The following is a 23737-nucleotide window of genomic DNA, read 5'->3' as shown; positions in this document are numbered from 1 at the left end:
GAAATGTTGCATACTTACATGAAATTCTTCAAATATTAGATAACTTTCAAAATATTCGTTGTTCAACTGTTATTACCTGTGACGTCATGTGGAGTCGAGTTTTTCAGGCGTTTTCTGCTTGCTTCTAGCGCAGTTGGATGGAGAACTTGAAGGTGTGCGGTGCCGGTGTGCGAAGAAGCAGTGTGTTGGGTGTTGATTTGGTGTGCTCCGTGTTAATATGAAACTAGATTGGAGAGACTCGATGAGCATTTAAACTGCAAAATGTCGACTGCACTGTTGGCTGTCATAGCTGTGATCCTATGTATTCTATTTCGCATTCTCAATGTGAATAGTCAACCTTTAAAACCGTCCGTGTACTGCAAGGATCTTAATTTTTTGGAGACAATTTTAAAAATAGCACCTATACTTCAAGAGCCGTAAGTAACATTTAGATCGAGGAGTCTTCTTGTTATCTCTTAAGTGATATGTTGTGAGAGATGAAGAAAAAGTTGTAAATGGTGTGATAAATTAAGTGTCCATGAAATGTGTGGGCGGGGAGCTAATCAGTTGCATTTCTGTCATCGCGGTGATGTATTTTGAATGATGATTAACATAATTTCTGACTGTTATAATTAGAAATAGATGTGATAATTATTTTACTGGTGTTACTCCGTCGTTTCTTAAAAAGAATTCTAAGTGGGAGTGCCATGTTCATGGATTCCATCCACACCTCCCCCGTGAACTTATCTGAAATGTTAACACATGACCCAATAAATTAAATTTTACATTCAGTAAACCTATTATGTTTCGAGTGCTATTGTGATAATGAACTTTGGCTTGTTATTGTGAATCACTAACATTTTAATTCGAGACTTGTGCATGAAATATTTTTGCTATCAACCTCTAGAATACAATTATGTCAGTAGCTGTTAGTTGATGTCCGTCGATAGTTACATATAAGGCATTCACGGGGATATCCTAAACTTAAGGTTTGAAGCAGTTGATCCTGTGGACTTCATTTCCATTTTGTTGCATTCATCGGTAGATACACACCTACACGGTTATGGGGATTCAGCGGGCACGTGCAAACAATTGTTCACAGTATAATTGGGCGAGTGAAGTGCCCTTGGCCTTTGGGAGAACGTGTTTACCTATCCCTCAAAGATGGAGCCACCCTGACCTACGATCTTTATCAACCATTGGATACTTCGATGTCTCGAGATGAGGAAGGTAAGATTTAAAGCACCAAAAAGGTTATTTGGGATTGGATTTGATTTTCCTGTTGTGTGACATATTTAGTCTCATATCTTTGAATGATTGCTGTCTTTGGTTTCAATGTCTAAACTAACCTCGGTCACCCAATCATGCTTTCACATATGAGATCCTGTAAGTATAACTGACTGGACATAATGGCTTTAATTCGTTTACTCCAGTATCGCTATATCTAGTAGTTTTTGGTAAACAGCTGTAAATATATTTAAATGTCATTCCTTTAATCATATTAGATGATAGATTATCATCATAGATTATCTATTCCCATAGATATTGTGATGCACATCTTTTCAATTCCTATTTCCTTCCCATTGCAGATGATTTCACATTGGCAATTTGTCCAGGCATAGGAAACACCAGCGAAAGTGTATACATTCGGACATTTGTCCATTATGCTCAATGCCATGGCTACAGGTGTGCTGTTCTCAATCATGTTGGTGCCCTCTCATCTGTGCGGGTTACGTCTCCCAGGATTTTCACTTATGGTGAGTACTTACCCAGCTGGCATATTATAAGTCATTGAGATAAGGTGAAAGGAAGAAATAAGGAAGTCGCTTCTCAAGTAAACTTGTTATGGGTTTCTTACGGCCAGGCCGACAAACATCCAGAGTAATGGCAAAATGGATGCCAAACTTTCAGCACTTCCGTAGATGCTGTTATTATCCCATCGCTTCAGTGTGTTTATTAAGGCCTTTATGTATTAAAATAATGTTTTTATTATTGGCGCTTCTATATTATGATGAGAAATAACATCATACCGCCAAAATTTGAAAACCATTCACATTTATGAACCGATGGCGAAATGACGGTCGTAAGAAAAACACACAATTTCACAAGAATAGCGACGTAGAATAATATAAAAATGCCGGAAGGAACATCTTATATACGTATTGTAGTCATCGGGTTATCAAGCCACAATTTAAAATTCATAAATGTTAAAATGTATGGACCTTGTATAGTTTCAGTTTTTCATGCACATGCCAAACAAGTTTTTTTACATAATTGGATATTTAATTGGTAACTACACCTCACATTTTTAACAGCTGCCGTGGTGTAGTGGTTAGCGTACAGGAATTGGGTTACGTAGGTCGCACGTTCGGTTCACCCCAATGTTAATTTTTTTTCTTTCCGCTGCATGGATAGAGTACTTGTATTATGCTTTATATCTTCACTAGCCGGTCGCTTGCAGTTATTAATTTTTTTCTATTCACGGGAAAATCTGTTATCAGTTGTTAAGCCCTTATAAAAACTCACTTAATTTCACTGATAGCCTTTAAATTCATGTCAAGATGAGCCGCGTAGCATGTGTAGTACGCTGTTCAGCTGCCTTTGGTGCTCGCACAGAAGTGACTGACGTCGCATGAGGATATTTGACGGTATTCCTTACCTTATCTTCCCTAGCATCTTACCCTTGCCTTATATAAGTCCCTTAGCTTACGATAAGCTGCTTATCAATTTTTTCTGTAAGAAAACCATAAGAAACGGTAAACTCTCTTACTTTGTGCTATCTGGGTAATGACATCTCTCTTTAAATTCTAAACAGACACTCAGTATGGAGGAGGGGCTTAGGGAACTTTAACCGCCCCAGAAAATTTTTCTGTTGTGGCCACTTCTTGCAATACATCTGCTAAGGAAACCTCTATCCCAGGGGCTCTTATTCTCTGACACCCAATTTTTGTTTATTAACTTCATACGAAATATATGCTTTTCCAATTTGTGCAACTTGTCAACTGAATGTCGATATAGCCAACCCTCATATCACCCAAGCTTTCCGCAGCAAATTTCTAGTTACATGCCTGATTCTAAATAATTCAGAGAAGTTGAAGGTCCTGTCAGCGTTGGAGAGGTGTATGTTAACCCTTATTTGTTTGCACAAACTGTACTTCAATCAGACTGAATTTAATGAAATGAATTAGAATCATCATATCAGTAATATGCAGTTTTCAAGATAACATTTCATGGCCTTGTGACTCGGACCTGATCTGAAGATGTGGCCAGTTTAGGCCACGAAACATCATCTTGAAAATAACTTAATGCAGCTAACCTGTAATGGCTTTTCCTTAGTAGTATCTTTGATATTCAAATCTATAGGAAGAATTTAATTACATTACAGAATATATTGCTAAGGTAACCTGGGATGATAGTTAAGGAGTATGAATAGAGCAGGGTTAATTGCTGTACAGAAAAGAGTTAGAATTAATTCTGAGATGTGGATAAAAATTGTGTTAAACTTCTTTTTAATATCCATATTCTACCCCTCAGTGCCCAAAGTTTTTTTCAAATTCACACATATTTCACTTTTCAAAAATATGATACAAATTAGCTCAATACAATGAATACAATTGAAACTGACTGAACAACAGAGGAAACCTTCTACTAAGTATGTGCACCGAAATGTACGCTAAAATTCACATATTAAATGCGTTGCAGGAGTGTTGGCTCAGCAATGCTCTGGGTGCCTTATGGCACCCATGGGCATTGACGGGTTAAATTTTGACTTGAAGATCCTTAATTAATTCTACTCAGATTTTGAGTGTTCAATACCAAAACAAGGGATATCATTTTAAGTCGTGGAAATGATCGTCCAACATCCTGACCTGAACTCTAAAGGTATCTCTTATATTGAAAGTGCTAATTTTTTTCATTAGGCTCTTTTTGTTTATAAGTGCAAGGTGCTCCATTTGTTACTATCAGATTTTACCCTCTAGAATGAGAGCAGAAATTCAGTGAATATAACTCAAATTTCAGACCAATTCGATTCCAATTCACACATGTTCTACGTCAGTTCATTTCCTCTCAACGAAATGTGTGACTAACTGACATATGTACATTAATGTTTAGTGTGTATCAAAGGTGTCTGTTTTAAAAAAATTACTGTATTTTTATTTTTATCATCATGTGCACTGCTTAAAAACATTTCAGAAGCCCTTTAATCTTTTGTGGACTCTCCAGGAAGCAAATAATGTTAGAATATTTTAAGTGTTACTTTATATATACTCTATTATAATAGGTGTAATATATATATAGGCCTTAATTCCATCTCCACGCCACAGTGTCATCGTCCTGTATTTATGTTTCTATCCCTTTGTTTCAATTTCTATTATATGTTATTATGATTGTATATTCGCCTGTGGCGACCTGTTGTCAAATGTTGTGTATTTTGTTGACAATAATTGTTCACTATATCCCTCTGCATTTCATGGTTTGTAATAATTTTGAAATATTATTTTGAAAATTTAATTATTTTGAAATGTTGGCTGTGCATTGGGTACAACTGTTGGGGATAATAATTAAAAGATTACATATTGCCAATTTTTGCCTAATTTTAAGTTAAATATGAATGTAATTTTTCCCTGGAACCGTCTCTAACCCAGTAATGAAGTATGATGTGTATAATTTTATTCTATCCCCTTTAAGTTACTTTAGGAGGAAATACCGTTCTAAGAACATATCAATGGCTAAGTTCTAACAACACGTATCTCAAAAATAGCAACGTTTCAGGAGAGCAAAAAAACGATTAATTTCTTTTACTTGCACACTGAAATTAAAAACAAAATTTGAAATACATGTAGTTAGAACTTAGCCATCGATATATGTTGTCCTATATATACCCTCCTAAGAGGCTGATGCATTTTTTTTAGTTTTCATTCCCTAACTGTAAGATTGAGCTCATATCTCATTTTATTCTGTCAAATAATGGGTGCCGCACCTGTGACTATCTGTATAATCTACCCCATTTCCACTGGTGGAAGTAGTGCAATCAGGAGCTACAAGATCCAATGTCAGATGTTAGCATTTGATTTTGTTCTTCTCTTTTCTAGTTCTAAATACTTGTTATGCTTACAAAATTTCTTATAATTCCTCAAAAAAATATAATAGTTGTAATATAGTTGTTTTGGTAATTTATCTCATTAACTAGTGGCACAGGTATCCAGCTCTAAAGTGTAAAAAGTTTTCACTGATATTTTCATGGTCACTAAACTGTTAAATACATGTTTATGAACCATATGAACCACATGAACATGAACCATAGCCTAAGAAATAAGAATTCCTTATCACTAAATCAGTGCAGATTAACCAAAACCCAATTCTCCATACATAATTTAGGTATCAAGCTATTTAACCATCTCCCTATCTCAGCCAGAATGGCTAGCTTGACCAAATTCAAGAGTGTGATTCACTCATGACTAGCCTCACAGCCATTGTATTCTGTCAGTGAATATTTTACTCTTAACACATGTGATATTGTATTCTAATATATTCATATACTTTCTATTATATTTCATTTATTTTTATTAATTGTACACTGCCTATGAACTGCGACTATCTTTTCTTGTACATTCTTTATGTATGTGCAATTGAATTTCATCTGTGACGAGGTCTGTGTATCTTATGAATACTATTGACCAATAAAGATTATTATTATTATTATTTACTCTGAAATAATCTGAATTATTCACGGATCATTATAATGCTCACATATTTGATGTATTTTTCTTTCTAGGGCATACTGGGGATTACATGGAAATGATAAATAACATAGCTGAGCGTCACCCAAGCACAAAAATAGTTTCCATTGGATTCAGCCTTGGAGGAAACCTCGTTACCAAATACATGGGTGAAACAAAGTGCTTGAAACCTGCTAACATTATTGGGGGGATTTCAGTGTGCCAAGGATATTGTGCAACTGAGTGAGTAATTTTTGTGTGTGTGTAGTTCCTTCTGCTAATGGTGTAAATAATCCAGGTATCATATCGTGAATGTTCTACAGCTATGTAGAAGTCAAGTCAAACGAATTCTCCAAGGTTATACTACTTCAAGTGCAAGTTATTCAATTGGTTTGGAAGGAAGGACTTTATTAAGTCAAAGTATAATTTTTATCATTCAAAGTTCCAGGACCTTGTTTTTGGGATCTTTTACTAGTCCCACCCTTGCTCTAAGCTCACTCTCTATGTCCCTCTAATTTTTCTTCAACACCTTCTTGCTCCCATCATTATTTCTTATCTGAAATGAAATCCCAAATTAATACTCCTATTTACTATTGAAAGTATGATGATTGAGATTAACTAATAATTACTTTTCCTCACTGACCTACCATCTATTTCCAAACAATAACTAATTTGCCAAAGACACTTGAAACTCTTAATGTTGCAATGGAGGAGTTATAAGTCAAACGAGTACGTGGCATCATTTGCAGGCCCTATTTTTATGTGCTCCAAATTATTTATATCATATAATTCAGTGCCATAGATGTAGCACGCCAGGCACTAGTTTATGTTTAAGCATTACACACATGTTAGATAGTGAATAATTGAATGAACAGGTGGAACTGGAAACAGTAAAACTCTTAAAGAAATAAATTTCAAATATGTACAGTGGAACCTCGATAAAACGACACCCCACGGTGCACCAATAAACACTCGCTATAGTGAATTGTCGCTTTACCGGAGGTGGTGCAAATAATAGCCAATATACCTCATATTACTCCTTTATTTTTATTTTCTCGCTTAGACGTGTTTGGTGTTTTTTTGGCCATGATGTGTTCCATCAAATGCTTTCTATTCATGCAACTCATGGACGTGCGGGTATGCTGACGACTGCTTTCTGCCGCCCGAGGAACAAAAGAAGATCAAGCATTCGCGAATGCTAATGCCCCAATATTTTCACCAAAATTAACTACTTATTTATCGAACGACAGTTTACCACATAAATTTGAGCCTGAGCACTCCATTAACTTCATTTCTAACAGATCGCTAGCAATTACAGAGATTTAGGAGTCTTGGTGTAAGTTTTTCCGGCGGTGAAACCCTCGCTATGGCGAGAGCCAACACCAAAAGGGCCTCGTAAAAATGATATTTTTTACATGCTTATTATAGGATCAATTGACGGTGCATCGGCTATATCTCGTAATAGCGGGGGTCTCGCTATAGCCCGTACTCGCTTTAATGAGGTTTCACTGTATGTACCGTATAAGCGCGTGTAAGAGGCGCACCTTTTTCCTCAGATATTGCAGCTGAAAATGGGGGTGCGCCTCTTACACAATCTTCTTATCTTCCCCCCCCTCCCCTTCACCGGTTGCAAGTTCAAGGGGAACTGAGTGGCCTTGGTTTTCAGCGTGAGTCAGTCATCTGAAACCCTGGGTCAAAATCAAGCGGCAGGCAGGGGAGTTTCTCCCTTAGTGACGTATTTTTAAAATGCTCCTGTTTGAATTTCTTGCAAGCATCGCGCCGTCACGTCGGTACCCCAGAGGTGAACATTGAAAAGATCGCGCGGGGTGATTCGCTCCGGAGCGCACGCTAAATTTATTGCCACGAGTGGGCATCCCGCGGCATTTATACTGCATATAGTAATATTGGTGTCACAACCTGAGGTTGAAAAAATTCGAACGAGTGTGCTCATTGTTGGACTTAATGGTGGATAGAAGAAATCGGAAATGTTTATAAATGAAGAGCGCTGAAGGAGAGGTCGAGGGAAGAGGGCTCCCTCCCCTCTGTATTTAAAGCTACGAGCGAAGGAGCAAGGGAAGAACACGTCCGATCTTGCATGTGACGTCGTTGCCTTGAAAGCGAAGGGGCGAAGGCGCAGCAATGTGATATACGCAGTTTGCGTTGCCTGAGTTTCCAGTCCGTCTCGTCTTGTTTGAATGCGCTTATGCTACGCTTGTTTCTTCCGAAATTGTGCTGTTTGGACTATGTTGAATATTAGTAGCTTTATTTTAGCTATAAATCTTTGTGTCAATCAATTAGAGCTCAAAAAACTTAAATGCTGTAAGATACGTCGCGTTAGGTCTAATTCTTTTTAGAACCTCGTGCGTGTCATACAATTGCTGAAAGATATCGAGATATCTTCGAGCTCAGAAGGTGACTCACATAGCATTTGATCTCCAGAAACTCGGGGAATTGAACCTGGTAGACCGAAAAAGGTCAGTTGGTGGAATGGGGTAGGGATGAAACACGTTTCCATTGTTCCCCTGTAACTTGATATTTTCCTTTGGAGTCTCGGAAAGGAAAAAAACGGCAGAGGCATTAGCTGACGGAGAGCCGAGTGTACTTCCGTTAGGCCCCTTGCACACACACCGATTTTGGACGGCCGGTAAAATATTGGCCGAAATTTTACTGGCGAAGCGATGCTTGCATACACGCCGGATTTTTACCGGTCAAACGATACGTTGCTAAGTTTTTGAGCCGTCGCCGGCGATCCACAGTGACAATGGCCAGCCGCTAACCGGCATTTTGCCGGTGCCGGCGTGTGGTCGGTACGTGTGCAAGCTCCAATGCTCTCCCATTGTTCACTATTGGAATGTGGACGGCCGATATTTTACCGGCTGTGCGAAATTGGTGTGTGTGCAAGGGGCCTTAAATCTACGATGTGGTTATTATCCTACGGCGCTGAGATTGCCGCGATTGTTGTTCAATCTCTTGGGAAAGCTCATGCCATTTGCCAGTCGTGTTTTGCCTTAAAATTTTCCACGGCTGCAATTCTATTGCAATACTCCTGCGAGAGCTTTTAAACAAAATTGTTTGTAAGTAGGACAAGCAACGTAGAGCGATGGCGTATGCAAGGAGAGGATCGCTCTTTCTACTCCCTCTTATGCCGCCGCAGTTATCAAAATTTCCTCTTTCAAATAGTACTGAAAGAGGACATTTCGATAACTGTCGAAATTCCAGGCATACGTCTGCAACACCACACGATAGGATAAAAAAATGTCGCAAAATTTTTTTTCTTTATAGCTTCGATCCTCAAAATAGGGGTGCGCCTCTTACACGTGTGCGCCTCTTACACAAGCTTATACGGTATTTTCACCATAATTTTTCCAATATCAACTGCCTGCAGTTTGTTGATTTCCTTTGACAAATTCCTCTCGTCGTTCCTTGCTCTAAATTTTGTTTCTTGCAGCCCCTAAAAATTGAAAGGCCTACAAAAACTGAAATCTGAGGGTTTGTCCACAAAATTATCCCTGCAATGAAGTAACTGCTTATTTACTTCCCAGAATTCATTGTGCTAATAGACTGTCGTATGTGAATGTCAACCCTTACCTGAGTCATTATCTAATGATTGTAGGGGTACCAAAATACTTTCAAAAACCCACATATCCATCTCATTTTCTTGTTACCATGTTTGTTTACTTAGTTCCCAGAGCTCCTGTCGAAACCATTCATGCAATTTAAATTATATTAAGTTTTTCCTCCATATTCTGCGATATATACGTGACACAATGGTCATAGTTGTGTGCCTGGAGAGCCTGCAGACTTACCTCTTTCCCAGTTGAGTAACTATGGGTGGGGATGAGGGGATAGATCCCCCCCAAAAGCCTCATAGAAATTGAAAAAATATTTCCAACTATTGTCTAGTTTTGACGTATAATAACGACATCTGAATAAAGTTAAATTTTATGTATCAAAATGATCTAAAATGTATTTCCAGGCTTGTCAGTTTCCAACTATTTTTCCAGACCCCCGCTGACTAGGGGGGAGGGGAAAGGAGGGGTCGCCGCCCCAGATCCCTTCATCCCCTCCAAAGCATGTTCCTAGTGACACCACTGCTTTTATGCTCTTCCTTCTCCGAAATACAGTTACCTCCTTTGCTGTCAATTTGTTACCATGCATTTGGCTTTGGTAGGTGTTGTTGTCACTTCCTTGATCAACTTTGCAGCCACCTCCTCATATGCGCTGCGATAGCCCATTGATGCAGTGTAAGGTGATTCAGCCGGAGATGTGCTAGATCCAAGCTTTTCCTTTTCTTAGCTCTATTGCTGGGCACGTCAAATTTTCGTTTGTCACACAAAAATGTATCATATTACTTTGAATTTCCTTAGAATTGACTATTTCTATGTGTTGGGTGTTTTGCCCTCAACATGCTCATGTTTGATGAATTACATGGCTAGACATAAAAATCATGCAGACCTATCATGTACAAAATATTGTTGGCCTTATCCTGTAACTTCCTTGCAAAAAGTCTTAAAAATGATGTTTGGCCAGCTTTTTTCGATTTAGGAACACTATCCTCATTGTTAAAATTCTCACAAAACAGAACCACCAAAAGTTATGGGTAATAATAATAATAATGTTTATTTGTCCAGAGATCTAGAAGTACAAGGGGTGCACTGGATATAGGACACGTCAAGATAAAAATATATATACAATAAATACAAATATACAATGATGCAGGATACATCAAAATTTGTTTAAGAATTCATCTACAGAATAATACATTCTTAATTTCAAATATTTAAGTAGGTTGGTCTTAAAAGTAGTGACACTTGATGGTGCCTTAAGTTCAGGTGGCAATTTATTGTAGAGTTGAAGGCCCATACAATTTGGACCAGCGCTGGTATTCTTGGTGCGCACATACGAAACATGCAGCTGGTCAATTTGCCTCGTGGAATGATGGTGGACATCACGGTTCTTAATGTAATGAAATAGATTTCTTTTTGTGTAAGCAAGTAAATGAAAAATATACACACATGGTAGTGGTAATATGTCCAGTTTCTTGAACAAGGGACGACAAGGTGAATCATAGGGGTCATTGCACATCAGCCTTATAATTCGCTTCTGAATTTTAAAGATTTCAGTAGAATGGGGAGAGGAACCCCAAAACAGGATACTGAAAATAATGTGCGAGTAAAATTCACTATAGTAAATGGACAATAAGACATCATTATTTACCGTCATGAGATGAGAAATATGTCACTCTCCTATTCCATCTCAGTTCTACTATGAGACATCATGGAAATTTCCGAAAACTCAAAATTAGACCAACCTCTATTTTGAACAACTTAATTTTCTTCATGTTTATTCCAAAAATCCCATGAATCCCTTTCAAAGTCTGACATGTACAAAATCACCTGTCCCTTGTGCAACTCTGCCTATATTGGTTGGAGTTATTCCGACCTCGATAAGTCCTCACCTCCATTCAGCGTATGGGGATTTGTGGTTGTGCAATAGCTCATTTTTTGGGACCCTTGATATAAAGGCTGTTACGAGCTATTTTCAGGGTATTTGGAAATAGATGGATAAAAAATCTAAATTGGTTCAAATAGCTTGCTGCATGCTGTGGACTAGACCACTTCAATGAAGCATCTGTTGCTCAAAGCAGGGTGTATTATTCTCATTCCATCACCATCAATGAAATCAGTCTCATAAAACATGCATCTTATCATATACATATTAGACTTTTACGAATCTATCCGCCTTCAAAGATATAAGAGCTGCACCATGGGCACTGACCAAGGCTCAATCACATCCTTCTTTTTTTTCCATTTGTTCTTACAGCAATGAAAAATCACCACCTAACCAAATGAAGAAATGCTTTTCACCCCTCCTCATATAGGGGAGGATTAAGGTGTTGTTTTTGTGGGATGGTTGAGTACTTGGCGCATGCCTTGGTGGTATAAAATGTCTTGCAGGAATATGTCTGGGGTCTATTGTCCATAGTTCAGTAGCTGTATGATGTTCATCCATTTTTTTTTTTAATATTGTGAAGCTGGTGAAGTAAAATCTTTAATTGGAGAGCAGCCTTAATGAATACCCCCTTTCCAATTTTTCCAGAAATCAGGGTGGGGGGGGGGTTACCACCTTCCCTTTAATCTGCCACTGCCCTCTATTTTACTTTGTCAGCTACCTTTTCCCACCCCCTCCCATCAAAAGACTAGCATGTTTTCATATTACAGTGGACTCTCGTTGATACGAACAACGTTATTGTGAAGTTTTCGTTTTTACGAAGCAAATCGTTGGTCCCGACGAAAAGGCCTATCCAAGCTATAGGAAAAGAAATGTTATTACAAAATTACGAACCTCAGTCCCGGTTCCTCCGGTTACAAAATGAACTTTAATACGAAGTTCCACGCATAAGCTACGGTATTAAGATGGATATTCACTACGCTAAGTTTTAATAATCACGCCACGTTTAAGTTCTCCTCGTGTTCTGTGACCAAGAGCGTCATTTATGGTTCTTTTTGCACCATACACGCAACGTCATATAATAAGCTTCATTCCTGGGTAATCGTGGTGACAGACTCATTACAGCTCGTAAATTTGATGTACAGTTAGTTCTCTTCCTACGCACATTTGATTTACGAACTTTCAGAGATGCCAGCATTCAAAAATTTCGAATTTGGCGCCTTTTCATTCGGATGTTGCTACACGGTACGGCGTAGAGGAAATCGCACCCTGGGCATAATCTGAACAAAGTATCATTGAATCCGGTGTGAAGTTAGGAACTGTTCAGTGTTTCGCCCGTTGTTCCTTGCCGCGGAGAGTGATTTTTTTCGGTTCCGGCTACGTTGCATGCCCAGCTAGATCAGTTCGCCACAATCGTGAGTTAGCGCACAATTGTTATGAAGCATTCCGCAGGATAACCGTACTCCTCGATGCCTTGCATTCAGTCCGGCCGGCGACAGTTGTCCGATGACGGCACAATAGGAGGTGCGGATAACCCTGCGCCAGCACGGTTCGCAGCCAATCGCTGTCCCCCAAAGGCACCTCACAGCATCGCCCAGTCATACAATGTTGTTAAATGCATAAAGAGCAGCGAAATAAGCCTGATCCACGAAAACATACCCTTTCTTTGAATCCGCAAAACAAGTAATTCTTGCACTGGGTCCTTCACGCTCGTCATCCTTTCCGTCTCCTTTCTTCACGGAGCCCTTAGTAGGCGTTTCACTTTCTTACCTGGCAACGCTACCCCGACCTAGACCATTCTGCCTGTCATCGGACAACTCTCGGCAGCTGGACCGTAGGTTTATCAACTTAGGAACAAGGTCTTGGAACGCATCTAGTTCGTAAATCGGACTTACTGTTCTCGGGAAGATATCAACCCTCGATTATGTCATGCCGCATGCCGAAACTGAAACGAAATTTCCTGTTTATATATATATCCGCGTAATTTAATCGTGTTTATCACGTATGGTTTTTTCCAACAATTCCTAAAAGAAATGTTCATACGAACTTCGTTTTTACGAACCTCAGATTTTTCAGTCCCGTGAACTTCATAATAACAGGAGTCTACTGTATTAACTTTTATTTGGCTATCATTCACATAAGACACATTATGCATAATAACTACTTATAGTTTCCCTAATGGGTTTTTTCAAATATTTAAAGTGCTCAGATTACCGGTAACATAATTTAAAAAATTGTTGCCTTCTTCAGAGATAACATATCTTCATTTAAATTTCACCAAATGTCATCGACTTCACCATCACAGCATTTTTTAGGGAGCAATTTGTAAAGCCTTGATTGACTATATTAGATGCTCTTTCCTCCTGCAACTCAGGACAGTGTTATTTTTGAGTGAGCACTGGATATTGGATGACCAATATATCACCAAATGCGGTCCTGTTGCATTGAGATGTGAAAGATGCATTGAAATATGCAAATTCTGGGTTCTTATGATATTCAGAAAAATTCATTTAATATCATAGCAGTGGACTGCAAATATATTTCATTGCATTTGCTGAATTACGTACAGTGAATGGTACACATCAGGGTAGAGATATGAGAAGCAAGGCTAGAATATAGTGAAAATAATGTTTTGGGGATTAGAAGAAAATGTTAACCATATTATGAATCTTTAATTCTAATATACTTTTATAATTTTTTGCATGCAAATTACTGGCGAAATTTTCATTAGAGTGGGATTTATTGTAATTTATTATAGTCCGATGGTGATTTATATTCGTTGCAATATGTAAATTGTATTTATATTTTTGTAATGTGTTTTTTATTTTTTAATGTATTTACCACAGGGGGACAAAGTATTTATTAAATTGGCAGAACTTTCGCCGATGTTATCTATATGTGATGACAGAAAATATGAAAAGTATTATATTAAGGCACCGCCATGTGCTTCTGTCTGATGAAACTAAACAACGTTGTGGCCTCAATGAAAATGATATCATTGCAGCTGCCACACTTCCGGAATTGGATGAGGCCTACACCAGGTATTCCATTTTCAATAATTATGCCCATATCCATTGTTTCAGGCCTTGTAACTTGCATGAGTGTTTTAAGTCTTCCTTTTTATTCATGGACACAATTTGCTTGGACTAGATATTTGGCAAGCAGAAGTGGAATTTACTTTAGAGCAGTTAAGAATTTATTTTTTGCTGGAAGCTAATTTATGTTATACTGCATTTATTAGTAGAGTCAATGTGTGAAGAGCAATGGACGTAGAATCAAATCAGCTGGAATTGACTTTTACCTTTGCTCTATCCAAGTGCAGCAGAGAATTACGAATCCAAGGAATTGAGAGAGAAGTCGAATGATATACATTAGCGAATAGCCCTGATAATCCATCCATGATAATTTTTTATAGTATTTCCAGGTTGCTTTACCATGCTTTATTTGTATCTTTTCAATCTGTTAGGTTATATCATTAATGTATTCTGTTCAATTTCATTTCATGGCTAACCATATCTACAAAATATTTTCAAAATCTCTTCTTCAACTATAAGAACTAAAAATTACAATATTGTTTGTCAGTTATTTGCATTAATATGGTCGGATTTTCCATGTGGGCAATTCCATTTGTGACGGAATTACCTTTAGAGAAAATTATGCCACAGGATATTTCGATCGATTTGTAAAATACAAAAATATATTAAAACTTCTAACTGCGCATGATCAAGAAACATTTACGAAGGTGATTTTCATGTACATAAACAAAATCAATTATCGAAATACCTTCTAAACAAGCCCATAATTAACATGTGACGGAATTACTGCGAGGTCAACCTCCAAAGATTTTAAACATCCTCAAAGCTCTGTGAATCGAAGTATAGTTTGAACACTTTTAGCAAGGCTGTGAATAATATTTCAAACATTGATTCCTTGAAATTCAATCAATTAGCTGTTGATTTATAAAGATAAAATATTTCCAGCCTAAATTTTAATTTGTGAGAAAAAGTTGACATTTTCATGGAAATACCCATATAGTTTGCTTTGCCAGCCTTAACCCTTTGCACCAGACGTCGGGTGGAGCCAACGGGCATTTTCAAACGCATAACACCTGACGTTGGGTATAGCTGTCGCGGATTTTTCAATGCAGATGCCCGGATGTCGGCTCTGGCCGACGCGAGGGAAGGGAAGTGACCACTGAGGTAGCAATTGTCGGATGCATTCAGGCCCGGCCTGAGACCCAGCTTAGCGAGTCCTTAGGGCCACTCCTCGGCAATTAAGCCCGACCCTGCCACTCATTTATGATCATCCTCAACACAGGAATCCGTTGCGAAGTGGTTATGTTTTCAATATTTTTTTCAGTGATATATTTTATTGCATACTACAATGTTTTTATACTTTGAAATGAATTCTTTGTTTTGTTCTATACCCTAGCAATTTTTAAGCATAATTTTTGCATTAAAAATAACGGACTTCCGGACTTATAGCCTTATTACCTTGTATTTACTCTGTTGTTATTAACGCTAGAAACCCGTTCAAATTCCACAATGCTTAAAAAAAAGCATTAGTAATTCTTTATGAGGGTAAATTATTGAAAATCAACTACAATGTTTGGTTAAAAAAATACTGGTTATGCATTAAGCTGACTGTGGATTCGTGCTATGATAGGGTTAGAGGGTCTATTTCAGTGGCCGGGGTAAGGGATGGGCACCCCCCTTGAGTTAAGCCCCAAATCTGAGGGATGAAAATACCCAGGCAATTCACCCCCAAAAAAGAGCTCCGTAGAGAGAGGTTTTAAATATTCTTATGCTACTCTTAGCCCAAAATCGTTTTCCAATTGTAGGCACTGCAGGATAGGGTTAATAAGTAGCAATAGTCATTTTCATAATTATGTACTCTGATTTATGTTGATGCAAATTTCTGATTCCTTATATTAGTTTTCTAGTAAAATATATTATTAGCAGCAATTTTTAATTACATTGTCACTTAAATCTACTTGGTGTGTATGAAGCAGTTGTCAGTTGTTAACTCTCCGGTTTGCCAGTTTGATTGTTATCCCAAATATTTGGACACTTTTGAGCTATTGAATGATGTCGTGAAGATTTTCTGCCTGCATCTCCTTTTAATCGGGAACTTTTTGTCGGCTTTGAGGGTTCGTTCTTTGGTTCAAAATATTTCTTGGGTGATAAATTAAAATATTTATTGTGCATGTTATTGGTTAATCCAAATACATTAATATATTTTAAAGTTGTCATGGTTACTGATCAAATTATTTTTCTTACAGGCGGGTGCACAACTTCAATTCTGTGTCAGAAATGTATGCTTGGAGCAGCTGCATTAACTACCTTAGTGGAATCACTATTCCGATGGTGTTCATCAATGCTAAGGATGATCCAATTGTGCCTGAGCCATTGCTTGAACCAATTAGAATGCATGCATGTAAGTCTTCCGTTGTGTTTTTTTAATTGAAAGAGGTGTGATTTTTTTTTTTACTATTTCATCTATGGATTTCTTAGCTATAGCTAAATCCCCATGTAATGAATTGGACGGTACAGAAAAATTGCCCCCGATGGTACTTGTGATGCATTGTGAGCTGCAGTTTTGCAGAATGCAAATATTTTGATGGGTTGGCTTAATGGGTTCTTTCAATCATATTCAAAGTTGCTATTTGTTACCAGAATTTGGTTTATGGAAGGGAAAGATGTAAAGATATAAACACTGCAAAAATAACTTCCTCATTCAGCCATTGTTTCATAAGTTTAAAATCAAGAATGTGAAAGTTGCCATGCACTTTTCATAAGTTGGTAAGATTTAGCTGCTCGGTTCATGAACTCATTCAGGGAGAACCACTCATTGAGGGAAGGGATCATTCACTAAATTGAATATAACTATGAACCTTGATTACGATGCTGAAGGCTTAGTAGCTATGGAGAATCAGTGATCTGCATGACAGGAGTTTGCTATGCCATCAGCTTTTCCCACGAAAGGGTTATGGGCATTTAATTTTCATTGCAAATAGCTCAAGAAGTGTGCGATAGATCAAGAACTAGAAAAATGCTGGTATGTTTAATTTTTAAAGTGAAAATACAAGAAACAATTAGAAGAATTGATGTGCAATCCCATTCCTGAGGATGTTTAAGGCATTTTTCGTTTTTTGGGATGGATTAACAAAATTTGGCCCAAAACAATTGTGATTGTTAATATTTTTAATCAAAATAATTTATCTTTCCATGTATTATCTCTGTATTAAGTATTATCATTTTTATGCATACATGATCATTTATTAGCTTTGAACAGCAGCAATTACTTGTTTTCCTTTAGCAAGTTTGTTATTTACTTCCGTCATTACCTAACACTACGTTATAGGTACCATAATACTTAATGCTCTTTATTTTCTGTTCTAATTTGATAGTGAACACAACAGGTTTTTTGCCAAAGTTATGTATTTTGAAAAATATAAATGAGTACCAAATATTGGTAGGATTCTTTAGAATTTGTATTACATTCTTTTGTTTCAGCATCATGTAAGAATGAGATGTAAAACCTTCATTTTCAATCCCTCCTCTTATATTACATATTATTTTAACCTGGAAAAGTAAAGTATTCTTCGCAAAAAATTGGTATGGTAATTCTCGAGTATTTCTGGATATGGCAGTTGTATCCTTATTGCTTTTTACTCATGTAAATATTATAATACTGATCTCATTAACTATATTTGCCAACCAAACTGTGTCTGAACTATGAATGATCTGGAAAGAAAAAATGAACTGATGTTGAGTTTACCAACATGGATTTAACATATCAATCTTCACTTATTAATCTTTCCATTTGCCTTCCTTTTGGGTGCTTTCCTCTTTGTGCTGTGTATCCATCCATCACGTTAAGTCAATCAATAGTTTCTTAATGATATTTAGTGATTTTTCCGGGTATTCTTCCGCATGTATCCATTTTGTAGGACAATATTTCGCCAACGTTCCAGTTGGCTCCCTTAGGTCCACTGAAGGCCTTCAGGTCACTGAAGGTCTTCAGTGGACCTGAGGAAGCCAACTGGAACGTTGGCAAAATATTGTCCTACAAAATGGATAAACGCGGAAGAATACCTGGAAAAATCACTAAATATCATCATAATCTCTGCGGAAGCCTATTTGGAAATGGTTTCTTAAATTATCATTTATTATCTATTCATTTATTTCCATCAGATGACGAGGAACGATTGTAATTCACCACTGCCCTGCTTAATGCATGTACCGACCACTTAGACCGGTTGGTCCAACCTCAAATTCCAGACTTGCTTCGAAAGAGAGATCAGTCAGCCTACTTACCGCCCCTCTCCTTTACCAACCCGACTCGGGTAGGCCAGACTTATCGCCTTTTGGTTGGCAAACACAGTGATTGTTTTATGTTCATCCTGATATGTGTATCTCCAAAAATTGCTGAGTTTCAGTGTAAAATGATAATAACCATACATTCTCATATACTGCACAGCCTCCTTTATGGTGTACTTTGTCTTTTGGACAATGGATTTATGAAAATAATAATTTCACAAAAGTTGGTGCAATATAACTGTAATATTAATGTGGCCAGTGGGCCCACATCAGTGTGCCGTAACCAGTATGGTAAGTTAAAGAACAAATGTAATTGCTCTGCTGGAGTATGTTAGTTGCATTGCTGTTATGCTTTTCCCTGTAGTTACTACATATTTAAATAGGAAATAATCAGATGATCTGCATATCCTCCCTTATGACACACACTCCACTTTTGACATTGCTTAAAATGAAAACGATATAAGAGCGGTGCGGTATATGAGAAAATATGGTACATACTCATCATTTTTGATCTTTTCATTCATTTTATGCATTTTATTTTTCAGCGAGCAATGACAAGTCTCTCTACCTCGAGGTAGGACATGGTGGTCATCTTGGATTTTACGAGGGTGGCCTAATGTACCCGAATCCAGTTACATGGCTTGATCGATCCCTTGTGGCCCTGGTTGGTGGCCTAGCATATGTGCATGCTAATAATACCAAACCAGCTCCAATTCCTCCTCCTATGCCAACTTTGGAGTCTGTGAGTCCGGTTAAATGTTTAAAATGCTCGAAAAACAAGCAACCACGTCACCAAAAATGCACACTTATCAGCCAAATGTAGGCTGCAGAAATTACTATGCAACACCGCTAACCTAAAACTTCAAGCCCCTAACCTAAATATTTGGTGTAGCCGTTGTCTGTGGCTGTGAATTAAGCTCATTTTTAATCCCTAAATCAATTCCAGAATTAAGCCCTGTCCTGGGGTAAAATTATTGAGGTGTATTTTTTAAAGACCTAAATTATTCAGGAAAATTTTGGGTAAACTTGATGAAATTATTTGTAATATCACAGTTTTTGTAAGCCTCTCTTTATGAGTCAATTTTGGAGTGCTTTGTTCCCCTGCCTCTTTTGATTAACACCTTCTTGAGAGGCTGTGCAGTAGTGTTGGCTATGCAAATATGAAGAAGAATAGGTGTGTAAAAAGTGTAGGCAGGCTGAGTTTGTTCAGTAAGAATATGTGCGCACTTCAGATGGACCAGTGTTTTTACAGTGAAGTGAAATTCAGTATTTCCCGTATTTTATTCGAGGGTATTAAACATTTATGGAATATTCCTTTAAACCAAATGCTGAAAGAAAGAAATATCAAGATATGTATCATTGTTTTAAATTTTTTTGCAGTATGTGGAAGGTTTAACTTTCACTGGCTGGGGAAGAATTTAGCAAATATATAAAATATTTTTATTTCATTTCTTTGAACAGCATGGTAGGTACGTCTGTAATAACTATTTAATTTTGCTTTTGTTGTAACCCTCAATGTCAATAGTGGTACCAAGAAATGAACATAATGTTAAAATGATTGATCAACAAGTCATCATCAGATGAAGGTATTATAGCAGTGCATTTATTAAGCAAAATTCGTGAAAGCCAAGTTGTCAGAGGTAACACACATGTTTGACTCAATTTCTTCTTGGGGTTCAAATTTTCCTGGTGATTGCCGAGCTGGAGTTTTCATAATACATTCAAGACTTCGAATTTACACCTGTATAGTGCACCTTCTTTGAAAAAATTAGGCTATAAGGATGATAATTCAGACCAGCTTATCAAGATTCCCTTTTGTACTCAAGAAGCTTAAGGTCTTTTGAGAGATTTGGAACTGAAACCAAGTGAAATTTTCTGCATCATTTAAAAATTGGTCTTTCACAGCTTCTTGAGAGTGCATTTAATGATCCCATATAACCAATGTTGTTATGCTGACAAAATCTTGTGTAACACATGTGTGCAACCTATATGTGGGTAAATCTGATACTGTGTCAAGGTTTTTATTCATATTTTCATCAACTTTGACTCTACATGTGGCTGGCTTTCACTAGTATGTATTGTGAATTCAACTTTCATAATCATCCAGTCAGCCAAATACCTGGCAACACGACATATCTGTATTTTTTATTTTTGATATACCTTCCTAATGTTACCAACGATCTTGACTGTTCAATGTACTCATTTTTTGTAACCCCCACCAAGCCTCATCAAATGATACATGTTTTTTTGTGATTACAAATGTCCATTTTTGGGAACGTTAACCATTGAGGACTAGGTTGAATCAAAATAAGCTGCTGGTGACGCTGTTGCTTGGGTTCATTTTCCTCATGGTTTTGAGGTCTTGAATTTGTTTTTTCCAAATGGTAATGAGGCTTCAAAGATTGAAGTCTGGCGTTACATTTTGTAGCTGTGTATCCCACGAAAATTGCTTTGAGGACCATCAATTTAATGTATGTTCTTGTATTTAAATTGTGATGCTATTGTTCTTTAGTTGGATAACATAGGAGTTCATTCCATCATCATCACCATCAATTATTACATTGATTTACTATTTTCAAATAATCACCCTTTGTAATCGATATCTCCATCAATTCCATACTTGATGGTTTTCATCTAAATGGGCTACAGGTGATGAGGATCCTTGCATTTTGCAGTGGTCTGGTGTGACTTGGGAGATTTGAGTACTGTAAACCAAAGACATTAGTTTTTTATATTAGATGGACTGTGTGACCAGAATATATTGTTGATAACTTTATTTAAAAGATTACCAAATGAGCTTAACTTATTTATTTTCTGTTATAAAGAAAGAGATTTGGAAAGTGGCACACTATTGTAAGTATGTATAGATGACATAGTCAATTATTTTCATAAGCAAATGGCATGAGAAGTTACATTTTATGTAACTGAAGTGCCAAATTCCTGTCAAAAGAATGCACAGTGCATTTACATTATGATGAAATTTCAAAATTTATGGCTTGATTTTTTGAAGTGTAGGGAAAGTTGATGCTAAGCCATTCATGACTGAATGAGAAGTGGTACCAAGGTTTTTTATAAACCCAATTGTGATAAAAGAATCAAGTTACATTTTAATTGGCATTATCATTATTCTCTACGAGAAAAGTCTCAATTTTAGGTAGAGTGAAGCATTTCTTTATTTATATTTTTCCCATTGATGAATGAAATCACAGATTATAGAGATTTATAAATCTGTATTGTTTGACAATAAAAATGTGTTATTTCAATTGTTTTTAGATAATTTTATGGAGGAATCTATAATTTCTAAAATGTTTTGATAAATTGAATTTCAGATAGTATTTATGTGAAGCTTTGATCGTCTTGCCTTAACGCATTGGAATGCTTGTTGTTGCAAATTGTTTTATGATGCAAAGCTTAAGCAACTGTTGGAATAAATATTCAATTCCATTGTGAGTGTCATTTTTTTACATATTTTATTGATACCCATTATCTCTTATGGTACTTAGGAATTAATTTACTTTTATCATATTTAATCTGTCATTTTCATTTAATCTTGAATAGGTTTTTCAGTTAAACCAGTTTTCTGTTGATTTTGTGATAAAAGTATGCCAATGCATCACCTGTGGGAAAGGATACCATTCAGAAATGGCATTTAGAGAATTGCTGTAAGGGATGTAAGCACAAATGGAAAATCTGACTCCGAATTTAATGTGAGAAGAATTTGCATTTAAAAAAAACTGAAATGGAAATAAATTGTATGTATATTAACATCTGGAAATAATGCATACATTAATAATAAATAAAACTCAAAAGTATAAGAATTCAAACTGTACCTATTAGGCAAGGCACTTCATTGTCAAAACTGCCTCCTGAAACGGTGTTAGGTAATTTCATCAATTTAAAAAGAGGAATGCTGGTATTTTTCCATGGAAATTTCCACATGTTTAGTATTAAAAATTAGAATTTTTGTCTGAGGAAGTTGTTCTAAAGACACTTGCTGCCATATCACATCTTTTGATAATTGATTTTGGGACAGGGTTCTCATAGCCGAGATCATTAATATTTTTCCTGGACAAGGTTCATGAAGCTAGTGTCAGAACTTGCAGTAGGGTGTTTTTGCGTGAAACCGTCTAAAAGACCAATGGCTTGAATTGCGATTTTACCCACATTTCTACCTCCAACTGGAATAATAAATTCTTATGCCCAAGATTATGGACATGCCTTAAAATGAATGGCTTCTGTTGAATTATTCATGTATTATTTTAATAAAAGCCCAAAATAACAAGTACTGGATGACTTGGAAATTAGGCAAGTGATCCATTTCCAATTGTCACTAGAATATTATGATTAATTTGAATAGTATGAGGGAAAATATTTTCCACAAAATAAATGTTGCTGATAACAGTCTGCACTAGAAATTTGGCTTTCTCTCTATTCTTTGGAATCATTCCTTTGGACAATGTCAAACTTCCATTTACCATTACTTTATCGTATTAAATCCAGTAAAAGATTACTTGCAGTTTACTTGCCTTGGCATACTGGTGGCAATTCATGCTGCTCACCAGAATAGAATGACGTTCGATTAAATGAAATGTAATTGAGACTGTATTATTGCCCATGTATTCCTTCAATGTTTAAACATTCTTTCATACTTATGCCAGGTTAACGGTTTTACTAAGAGTGCATCCCTGCTTCCTCGCTAATCTTTGAGGGACAAGCACTTTTTCTTCAGCAAACTATTAACTATGCACATGAATGCTTTGTGTTTTAAAATTGATGGTTTGAGGTGTGACTTGGCAAAATTTCTTCATTTTAAATAAAAAACTTATAAATTTCACGTAGGACTTTACCAACGACCAGTTTCATCGCTGTGTGACATCATCAGGCTGATTCTTTTTTTACTTTGTGTTTTGTTTGGTCTCCTGAACCCAGTGGCGGCTGGTGGTAATTTATCTAGGGTGTGCATTAGAGAAGATATATAGGATGATTTAATTATATTATGTTAATCCTAATCCATGAGCATCATATTTCGTCGTAATAGAATACATAGCAAGCAAAACATATCACTGGTACATTCTACCCTTAAAATTGCATGAACAGAAATAATTTTAGCATGCATGAAAATAATTATTCTCAACACACCTTTACAAGTGACGGTAGTTGAAATTCATTCTCTTTTCCTTAAACCCTATGAGGAAGTAGTGTAGAAAACGGCCATAGAGATGGCTCTGTAGACGGACTAGGATCCTGGGCGCAGGTAGTGTAGGT

General features: G+C 36.9%; 1 protein-coding gene across 1 annotated transcript; it reads left to right on the top strand.

Annotated features, from left to right (window-relative positions):
- The first annotated feature begins 109 nt into the window (after window positions 1-109).
- LOC124168799 (abhydrolase domain-containing protein 2) lies at window positions 110-21916 on the top strand. The gene is made up of 7 exons (XM_046547110.1): window positions 110-416; window positions 1025-1209; window positions 1569-1736; window positions 5756-5942; window positions 13997-14191; window positions 16432-16586; window positions 19018-21916. The coding sequence occupies exons 1-7, from the start codon at window positions 262-264 to the stop codon at window positions 19293-19295; spliced, it is 1323 nt and encodes a 440-aa protein (XP_046403066.1). The 5' UTR covers window positions 110-261; the 3' UTR covers window positions 19296-21916.
- The last annotated feature ends 1821 nt before the right edge of the window (window positions 21917-23737 follow it).

Source organism: Ischnura elegans, chromosome 12 (assembly GCF_921293095.1).
Source record: "Ischnura elegans chromosome 12, ioIscEleg1.1, whole genome shotgun sequence".
NCBI lineage: Eukaryota > Metazoa > Arthropoda > Insecta > Odonata > Coenagrionidae > Ischnura > Ischnura elegans.
Note: the sequence above shows the minus strand (reverse complement) of the source record. Positions and strands in the feature narration are given on the sequence as shown.